A 9,955-nucleotide genomic window follows, 5' to 3' on the forward strand; every position below is an offset into this window, starting at 1 on the left:
GTAAAGGAAAGGATGTGTCATAATCTCAAAGTACCTCCCTGCCCCAGTGCTTATTAATCATGGTCAAGTGATCAGCATTGATCCCACCAGTCATGGTTCCAAATGATATTGGATTCATGAAAACACAGCATCCTTTCTGTGATATCTCTGCCCCATAATGGTAACAGTGGTCTAATCATAAGGAAGGCACGGACAAACCCATATTGAGGGACAGTCTATAAAATAACTTCTCTGAAATCTTCAAAATGTCAAGGCCATGACATTCAAAGAAAGGCTGCAAATCGTTTTAGACCGAGGGTGACCAGAGAGATGTGACGACTAGGTACAATGTTTGATACCCTATTAGATTTTTTTTTTTTTTTTTTCCCTAAAAGGTATTTTTTTTTTTTTTTTTTTTTTGGACACTGAAGGGCAGTTTTGAAATTGTTTCCAAATAAAAAGTTAAAAGAAATGCCTTTCTCCTGGTTGACTCCTGCTGGCCTGCAGGATTCATTTTGAAGAAGCTTCTGCAGAACTTCCTGTGACCTCCTTTGTGCTCCCACTGTTCCTGGACCCCCTGACACTCTTTTCTGATTATATCTATGCTTCATCTCTGCTGGCCTTGGAGGTTCCTGAGACCAGGTCTCTGGGTCCTGTCTGGATCATGGCACACAGACCAACCTCTCAAAACACACTGAACCAATCTCCTCAACAAAAAGGGTGTATTTGGGAGTACATCTGAACCCCACTTCTCCACCTGGGACTCAACCAAAGAAATTGTTGGTCTGGCTGTTGGAGGTGCACCTGACTCAGTGGCACCCATGAACAGCCAGGAATCATGTCTGCAGGGGGGTTCCTGGAGGAAATATATTTAATTTTTTTTTAATTAATTAAAGTTTGTTTGAGAGAGAGAGAGAGAGAGAGAGAGAGAGAGAGAGAGAGAGAGCGTGCTTGAGTGGGAGGGAGAGGAAGTGATGTGGGGCTTGAACCCATGAACTGAGATCCTGACCTGAGCCGAAATCAAAAGGCTGACGCTTAACCGGCTGAGCCACCCAGGTGCCCCCTGGAGGAAATATTTATTATGCAGGACAGAGTTCAGGATCTAATCCCCTAGACATGAACTCGCTGAAGAGGCTTCTCAATGGGGAACACTCTCTCTCACGTCTGATGTCACTTGTGTGCTCAATGAGGGCACGGAGGGAGGCGGGGGCTGCCTGGATAACCCCAGCACAGCGGATCCCACCGCGCTCAAGGATTAGAATGTTGGGAATATACCGGAGGAACAGCGAGCAGTATTATTGCCAGGAAGTATGGACATCCAAAGATGTTAGGACCCTGCCAGGAATGGTTAAACATTTTTCCTCCTGTTTTCTGCGGAGCTAAGATGGGTTATAGGTGGTTATAGATGCCATTCAAAGGATCAAGATGCCAACCTTTCAGGATGGGGGCCTGGTGTACCCGTGCCTGTCAGCATTGAAGCCGTCCTGGCTGTCTGTCCCTCAGACGTGGTTTGAGCGCCCCCTTGGGGTGAGGGACATGTGTGACTGCGGGAAGGGGCCGAGGAAGGTCTGGGCCTGGTGGGAGGGTTCCAGGATCCAGGAGGGGAGGCAGGGGCCTTGCCAGCAGGGGGCGGGGCCTGACTGGGAGTGCCTAGCCCGGAAGGGAGGGCAAAGGGCCATGTTGTCCGCGTGCCCCACCCCACTGACAAGAGTCCCAGTTACCAGGCCACCCTCTCTGTCTGGGGCCCTAGAGGGGTAAGTGTCCTTCTGAACCCACCTTGTCTCTTTCCTATGCAATGGGTGAGAACTTCTTTCTTCCTTGAGGGTCCAAACACCCTGTCCCCTGTTTAGCCCTGTGCCAGCCAGAGGCCACACCTGCCACCCCCTCAGCGTGGCACGGTCCCCCTGCTCGACTTTCAGAGGTCCATGAGATGGGTACTGGGGGACGGGAATGAAACTTTCCAGACCGCTCACCTCCTGACACTGGCATCAGAGCCCAGGCAAGGGCAGAAGGGTCTCGGGTGGGACACCTCATCCAGACAAGCTCCAGATCCCTGCTCCCTTCTCTGTCACTCTACAACAGAGCCCAGAATCGTGAGTCGCTGTAGCACTGGGGGACACCCAGACAGAGCCTTCGCTGGACCAAGTCCTCCAGGAGCGGGATGAAGCCATTGCCAAGTGAGAGGCAGATGCTTGGGGGGGGGGGGGGGGGCAGTGGGTGGCTCGCCCTCAGGGCTCTGTCCTGCTACAGGAGAGGGTGTGAGAAGTCAGGCATTCCTGGAAGGAAAGCCACATGCATACTCGCCTCGTCACAAGGCAGGGGCTGTGGCCACACTTGCCCACCCTCAGGGCCCAGAAGCAGATCTGTAGGGTTCAAGCTCAAGCTGTTCTCCCTGCCGCCTGCAGGAAGCAGGCAGTGGAGGCTGAGCTGGACACATGCAAAGCCAAGTTGCGAGCTGTGGAGGCCCAGCTGCTGGAGGTCCTGGAGGAGAAACTGAGGCTGAGGCAGGAGGTGGAGGCCTGGGAGGTAGGGTGGGAATGCCAGCCGGGCCTGGGAGGCATGGGGAAGAGGCACAGGGTCAGCCCTGAACCTGCTCTCCTGCCCCCCAGGAGGACATGCGGCTACTGGTGAGACAGCAGGTCGAGAGTCAGCTGCAGAGAGAGTCCAGGGGCCCTCAGGGAGCCCAGGTGACCCCCAGAACTGCCAGGGCTCCCTGGGTCCGATTCCTCCTGGGTCAGTGGGGACGCTGGCGGTGACAGAGCTCAGCCCGGGGGCTTGGGAGCAGTGTCTTTATTCATTAAAACTTGAGGTCTGACCCTTTGCACCCTCGTGACCTCTCAGTGCCTGAGTCCTTTTGTGCGGAAACGTGGAACAGGCTGCAGGGCCTTGAAGCCTGGGGCTTCCTGCCTCGTCTTGCCAGCAACTCTTAGGCTAGGAAGCCTCGGATGGCAGCCATGAAGTCCTGTGGGCAGTCAGCATGGATCCAGTGGCCAGCATTGGGCACAGTCTGCATCTGGGCTTGAGGGAAGAGCCGCCTGATCTCAGAATGGTGGCTGGGACTGTCCGTCGAAGAGGAGGCCGCCCAGATGGGGGGGAGAGAGAAGTGGAGGCAAAGCAGGGAGGAGAGAGCCACATGAACACACATGCCAGTGGTATTTGAGAACTCTCAGGCACCCCCTGCCCGCACCGAAGCCCTCCCCAAGGCAGGATCCCCAGGCTGGGGCCTGGGTAAGTGGGGCATGCCCCTCCCGCCACCCAGTCTGGCTTACTGCACATATTGAGAGTTTCCACCCAGGAGGAAGAGGGTTGGCCCAGGGTAAGATTCTTGTCGTGGTGGGAAAGCCAAGATCTTGTCCACGTGCTGGGCCAATGCTTCCAAGTTCACCCTCCAGACGAAGCGCCCATCCACCTCCACCAGGTTGGTGAGCAGGAACTGACGCACGGCCGTGTCCTGTAGGGGTCCAGTAGTTGGGTGTGGGGGGCGGGGGAACCTCCGTGTGAGGCCTGGGGCGCTGCCACTCTTCCCTGGACAGGTCCCAGCCCACAACACCAGCCGGGACATGGATACATTACTTGGATAACAGTGCTGAGCTGCTGATCGGCCAGTTTTCGGGCAGAGGAGCGAGACATGTCATCTGGGACGTCTACAGCCCTCATGGCTGCCATGTAGGATGGGAAGTCTGAGTTGGATGTGGTCTCCACTGGGCTGATGTCCACAGCAATCAGGCGTTCCACCAGCTCTGGCTGGGTGAAAGAACCAAACTTGGGACCAGCCTTAGGGCAGACACAGTGGGTCTCAGGCATAGTTGCCAGATCCTGAATTTGGCCATCCAAGGCTCAGTTGAGTCCCAGGTCGCCTGCTGGGCACTCATGGTCTACACAGGATGGGAAGAAGCCCTGTATAGGGACAGCTCACCCTCTGGAGTGCCAGCAGCATGGCTGTCCTGCCTCCCATGCTGTGGCCAACGAGGACACAGGGCACTAGGCCCAGCTGGGTCAGGAGATCCTGCACGTCTTGGCTCATGGCCTCGTAGCTCATGTCTGGGCTGTGGGGGCTGTCACCATGGTTCCGAGCATCCACTGTTAGCACCTGCGGAGCGGAGTGAGGGTGGGAAGAGCTGGCATCCACATTCAGGGCATAGAGAAGGCACGGCATTCCTGAAGGCTGAGGGGGTGGGGGGCGGGTAGGGAGCCTGGGGAAATATATTGAAGTGGAAAACAGTTGGAGCACAGAAGGATGGGCTGCTGTAAAAGGTGGTAAGCCCCATCAACCCTGGTGAACAAACAGGGCTGGTCCCCTTACCAGGGAGGTGTTAGCACTTAGGCACTGGACAGCGAGCCTAGCTTGAAGATCTATTAACACGAATGAAGGACTGGATGGATGCAGGCACGACGGAATGAATGGGTCCACATAGGGCCACGGTGTGCCATGTGGCCTGCATCCTTAGAAGGTCAACCTCTTCATTTCTGCTTAGAGAGACCGGCCACTCCTCGCCGGGTGTCCAGTAGTGAGGGCGGAAAAGCGGGGCGCGCCTTGGCCATCTCCCTAGCCCCGCCCAGCCAGGTCCCACCTCCCGGGGACCCCGCCTCTCCCGGAAGCTCACCCTCCGGCCAGTCTGCTGGGCCAGGGCCTTAGCAATGGAGTTGAAGTTGGTTTTGGAGCCGAAGAGCCCGTGCAGAAACACGAGGGCCGGGCGGGCCGCCTCTCCGTCCAGAAGTTTGTAGGAAAGCAGCACCGACCTGGAGGGAGGAGCAAGGATGGAGGAGGGGTCTAAGCTGGCTCGGGAAGGGGTTTAGGGGAGCGGCCTGGGGGGCGGGCGTAAGCGGAGAAGGAGGAGCCGAACTGAACGAGGAGGAGCGATGGACGGCCTCCCACATGGCGCCCTTGACTGACCTCCTCTCGGTGCCGCTTCGGCCACCGCTGCTGGGTGCGAAGGGCACCCTGGAGGCGCTGAGACTGGAGGGGCCGAGCCCCCTAAGGGGGAGCCTCCAGGCGCGGGCCCAGCGGAGCATGCCCGGGAACAGCTACCAGGCTCGCAGCTCTTCCTATCCTCTGGCTCCGCCTCCCGCCTTCGCTCAGAGCCCTGTCCAGTTCCGACTGCAGCTCCGCCTTCCATCCCGCCCACTACCGCGGAGTTCCCCGCCCCCTTTTTCGTTTCCTTATGTAATCCCAGAGTACCGTCTGTTCCCGCAGCTCCTCCTCTTGCGTCATTACGTAATCCCCTCAGCCACCGCGCCGGCGGGCCAGAGAGCCGCCCTCGCCACGCCCCAGGCGGAGCCACCGTATGCCTTGGTCACACCCCTCAAGAAGCACCGCCCAACGCCCTCCCGCCCCAGGCGCCGAGTCCTCGCGGAGAGTCAGGGTCCTGTGGCGTGGGAGTCCCAAGCCCGCCGTTTGGAATGTCCTGGATTTGGGGCGGGAGCCCTGGGCGGCGGCGGGACGGGTCCTCGGCAAGCCGAGGAGCCCCTGCCTTTGGCCAGCGCGCGCCCCACACCTGGCCTGCTCCTCTGCCCTCACGCCCCGCCTTGGGTGGGTGCCATGCTTTCTGTGCCGCAGGCGGGCGCGGAGAGACGCCAAAAGTGGCTCCCGTCTTGGAGGCGCCAGCTTGGAGGCGTCGTGCTCCACAGCTGGGGGCCCAGGCAGGCCGGGTGGTGCACCTCTTTCCCATCCCGAAGTCCTGGACTCTAGAAAGAGCTAGGGGAAACTCTAGAGAGCTCATCTCCATCCACCCTCCATGCCCACCCTTTAGAGATGGGGAAACTGGGGCAAATGGCTTGTACAAGAGGCAGAACCAGAACCGCTGTCTGGTCTGCCATTCTTTCTTTCTATCTATCTATCTATCTATCTATCTATCTATCTATCTATCTGCCGTTCTTGATGCGAATCAAGGTGGGAAGCCAGGTGTTTGTACTGGAGGGTGTTTGCTTCGTTGAGCTGAAATGGGTCAGACCTCACGCCTCTTTACCAGCAGAGAAATAAACGATTCTCCCACCCTTGAACTCAGCACATCCCGCACATTAAAGCCTCCCTTTGGAAGCCTGACTGGCTGCCATCTTCTCTCCCCAGTCTGGGGCAGTGGTGGCAGTGGTGCTATGGTCTCAGGTCTCAGCCCGCTGCTCCTTTTACAGCATTCTTCTGCTCAGAAACCTTTAGGGACTCCCCACCCTTAAACTTGAGAGTTGAAACAGCATCCCTAGCGTCCCCCAGTCTGATCCTACCTGCTTTTCCACCCATGCTTCCTATTCTCTTACTCCCCAATCAGAGATCTACATTGCACACCTTCCTTTTGGTCTTTATCCCGAAGACTCCCTCTGCTGAGATGGGTGGCTGCCTTCTAGATAGCTAGTGGCCCAAGTCCTGTACAACTGTAAATGTCCAGGATAACTGCCACCTCCTCAAAAGCCTTCCCAGATTTCCCTGGTTGACACTAATCTCTTCTATCCTATGTTCTCAAAGCATTTGTCAGTCTACCATATGGTATTCTAGAACTGGCTTTCTCTGTGTCCCCATAGGCTGGGAGTTCTGGAGGACCAGAGTCCTGTGTTGTTTATCTGGTGCAAAGTGCAATTGTAATCATTTTACCGAATGATCGTGAAGAGATTCAGGGCACTAGCTGAGGCTTAGGTGAAGGTTCACCTGGTGGCTGGGTCAGTGCCCCTTCCAGAGATGACATCTGGTCCAGCCAGGACTCTCACTCTTTAGGGCAGGCCTGATGGGAGTCAGGACCAGTAGGAGCATCTTTTTTTTTTTTTTTTTTTTTTTAATTTTTAAAAAATCTTTACTTGTTTTTGAGGGAGACACAGAGTGTGAGTGGGGCAGAGAGAGAGGGAGACAGAATCTGAAGCAGGTCCCAGGCTCTGAGCTGTCCCCACAGAGCCTGATGCAGAGCTCGAACCCATGAATGGTGAGATAATGACCCGGAGATAATGACCCGAGCTGAAATCTGATGCTTAACCGACTGAGCCATCCAGGCTCCCCTGGTAGGATGCATCTTAACTCGAAGATGTAATAAATCCCTTGCCCCATAAAATGGCCTTCACCTTGAGTCAGCTTGGGGACTGGCAGTTGTTTTGTTCTAATGAAAGAAGGGCTTTAAGGTCACTGGGGACGCTAAACACACCAGGTGGTGTGGTGATTTGTTACCAGCATAGTCATTAGGGGAGTGATGAGGACATCTGAGCCCAGAATGGGAGCCGATCCAAGGCATGGGAGGGGTCCTCAGAGGAGACATCAAGCAGGGTGTTTTTCTAGAATTGGCGGATGAAGAGGCTGGGGGTTGACATCGTGATGGTGATTCAGAAGGGTAGTATTTCAAAAGTGGTTTCAAACCACCCCCCACAGCTGCTCCAGCCTACAGTCTAGCCAGGTAACTTGAGCCTGGCCCACAACCCTTGACCATCTGCCCAGAGCCCTGGGTCTATGGCAGAAGCAGTCCGGAGACATTCCTGAGACCTGGGCCCAGGCCCCATCACGTGGCTGGTTAGGGCCTGGAGGCAAGCGGAAAAACCAGTTGGCTTGAGGTTTCCACTGAACACTCTAGAGAAAGTGGTGGGGCCGCGAGAGAGGGGTTGTCACCACCTGGGAAGGACTCTGGTGATGGAGTGTTGGGAAGGGGTCAACCTGGGGGCCGCCCACCCCTCCGCAGCTTGATAGGAACCGGCCAGCTCCTAACTGGTTTGTTGGTGAGGGTGTCCGTCTTGGGGGAGTGTCAGCTGTTGGAGGGGAGGCCTTCCCGAGTCCCTGAGACGCTGCGGTCACGCGGGGGGAGAGGGGTGCAAAATGAGACTGCACTGGGAGTCTTTACTCCTAGCGTCCCTTCCAGCCGTCTGCAAGTCCCAGGGTAGTGGGAGGGTGTTGTCATCCTCATTTTACTGCCGGGAACATAGAGACGCGGGAGGGGAATGACCCAGCTCCAGTCACTCAGCACGTGCGTGGCCCAGCCCGAATTCCTTCCCGGGAATGTGACTCCTAGTGCAGTGCTCCGGGTATCTAGCCACCTCCCTTCTGGCTGGGAAGCCGGGGCCCGAAGGGGTGCGGCCTGCGGCTTGCAGGCACCCTGCGCCCCGGGGGCGGCGGCGCTGAAGGGGTTAAGGCGGGGAGGCGGCGGGTGTCCCAGTCACCGCACCTGGCTCAGTATCGGTCACGTGGCCAGGGTTTCACCTGCCCCGCTGAGCAGGGACAATCGGGCCGCTTGTTTCCAGGTTGGTCGCCATGGCGACAGCAGCGCGCCTGGGGAGGTCAGCGGGGCAAATTCTTGCCTGCCGGCCGGGTGGGGCGAACGTGTCGGTCTTGCTGGGGCGGCGCTCCCCCGGAGGACCCCTTGAGGTTTCCCGAGTGGCTGGCCTAGGGGTGGGGGGAGCGGGAGCCGGCCACTAGGTGACTCCCTGCCCAGCTTCCTCCTGGTCTGGCCCAGCTCTGTCTTCTCAGATTTTGATCTTGCATTCTTTAAAAACAGGATCTTGTTTAATACTCACAGCAGCCTTTCCCACAGGAGCCTGGTAATCCCGGTGCCTCCCCTAGACTTACCAAGCCCTTTGAGAACATTCACTTTTTCCTTCCTTCCTTCAATAATAACAGATACTTTGGAGCCTCTACTATGGGCTTTTCTAGACACAGACACCTTTCCAGACACAGCCATGAGCAAAACAGCAAACTCAGGGGCTGCTCACCAGTGGATGGAGCAGAGTGTTTATTTCCTTCAGACCAGGCTGGGAAGGCCCCTCGGGCCACGGATAGAAGGTGGGGACTGCTCAGGATCATCCTGTAGCTCTGGTGTCCGAACACCCCTGGGGGCCCTCTCTGCCACCTCCGGGCCCCTCCTGCACCCTGTCCCCTCTGAGCTTCCCGCCAGGCCCACAGACCTTCATGCCTACTTTCATCTACTCTCTTCTTCCTTCCAGAAACGCCCACGGGTCCTGCTAACTGCAATCTTATCAACTTTTCTCCTACTTCCAGACTCATTTGCACACTGTACCCCTAGTAACACTCTCATCACAAGCACAAAGTGAGGAGAGTGAAGAGTAGAGGTGGCAGAGGGGGTCTATGTATTTTTTTTACCCAGCAGCCTCCACTCCCCTGGAGAAACACCAGCCTGCAGGATACACTCCATCCTCCTCTGCCTGCGTTTCAGAGCCTTTATTTATTGAGCACCTACTATGTGCTGGGCACTGGGGTTGCAAGGATGAGCCCGGATCCGCTCACAGCCTGACAGTCTTGGGGGGGGAGACACTAATGGATGTGTCATCTCACACCCAGTAAATATTCAAAGGAAGAAACATAAAATCCAAGAATCCAGCTGGCCCTGGGGTGAGGTAGGGTGGCTCTGTAGAAGCGAGGCTTGAATGGAGGTCTAAAGGATGAGTAGGAGGGGGGGCTGGGCAAAGTGCTTCCGGTGGAGGAGGTGGGAACATTCTGTGCAATGGGAGAGCCATCCCCCTCCCAAGGCAGACTCTTAGGAGTCATTCCAGATGCCTCCTTCTTCCTTACCTCCCCCACCCCCACCCCATCCCTCACCAAGTTCCTACTGATTTTAATCTTCCGAATGGCTGTGGTATCCACCCTCTCCTGTCCAACACCTTGGCCCCATCTCTCCCCCTGGGGTGCCCAACTCCCCAGTGGACTTGTTGTCCATTTTGGCCTTTCTAGTCATTTCCCCGCATGGTGGACAGCATGATTTTTTCCAAACATATAATGTATTTCTGTGTTAATCTAGTTGGTTCTTTCCTATGTTTTCCTGCTTTTCTGTGCTTATTGCCCCTGGGGATGCATATGGCTGACCCAAGAGCAGAAAAGCTGGTTTGTGTGTTTCAAAAGCTGAAGCCCTTCGGGGAAGGGAATTTCTCAGCAGAGATAAGAGCTTGGCCCAGAATGGGAAGGGGACCTGCCACCTGCTTCTTGGCAGGCCCTCCAGAGCGGAAACAGCTCATGGGTCTACTAGGCAGGCAGCTTGTAACATTTTCCCCGGTCCCAAGCCCA

The 9,955-nt window shown here is 56.4% G+C and overlaps 1 protein-coding gene and 1 long non-coding RNA gene across 2 annotated transcripts; one reads left to right on the forward strand and one right to left on the reverse strand.

Moving 5' to 3' along the window:
- The first annotated feature begins 1,645 nt into the window (after positions 1 to 1,645).
- Positions 1,646 to 2,808, forward strand: LOC121017733 (uncharacterized). Its single transcript, XR_005784874.1, has 4 exons — positions 1,646 to 1,733; positions 2,062 to 2,156; positions 2,385 to 2,505; positions 2,589 to 2,808. It is a non-coding gene; the product is annotated as an uncharacterized LOC121017733 (long non-coding RNA).
- Positions 2,755 to 5,058, reverse strand: ABHD11 (abhydrolase domain containing 11). Its single transcript, XM_040456143.1, has 6 exons — positions 4,874 to 5,058; positions 4,584 to 4,719; positions 3,896 to 4,069; positions 3,553 to 3,723; positions 3,249 to 3,430; positions 2,755 to 3,038 (listed from the first exon to the last, which is right to left on the reverse strand). The coding sequence occupies exons 1-6, from the start codon at positions 4,990 to 4,992 to the stop codon at positions 2,906 to 2,908; spliced, it is 915 nt and encodes a 304-aa protein (XP_040312077.1). The 5' UTR covers positions 4,993 to 5,058; the 3' UTR covers positions 2,755 to 2,905.
- Between the last annotated feature and the right edge of the window lie 4,897 nt (positions 5,059 to 9,955).

Source organism: Herpailurus yagouaroundi, unplaced genomic scaffold, assembly GCF_014898765.1.
Source record: "Herpailurus yagouaroundi ecotype Mexico unplaced genomic scaffold, PumYag 216, whole genome shotgun sequence".
In the NCBI taxonomy this organism is placed as follows: Eukaryota; Metazoa; Chordata; class Mammalia; order Carnivora; family Felidae; genus Herpailurus; species Herpailurus yagouaroundi.

What these genes read in the sequence shown, in the direction of transcription:
- ABHD11 (XM_040456143.1), bottom strand. Translation starts at nt 4,992, where the DNA reads ATGCTCCGCTGGGCCCGCGCCTGGAGGCTCCCCCTTAGGGGGCTCGGC. An exon ending in CGAAGCGGCACCGAGAGGAG is followed by an intron (nt 4,720 to 4,873) that starts GTCAGTCAAGGG and finishes TCCTCCCTCCAG; the next exon opens with GTCGGTGCTGCTTTCCTACA. An exon ending in CCCAGCAGACTGGCCGGAGG is followed by an intron (nt 4,070 to 4,583) that starts GTGAGCTTCCGG and finishes TCCGCTCCGCAG; the next exon opens with GTGCTAACAGTGGATGCTCG.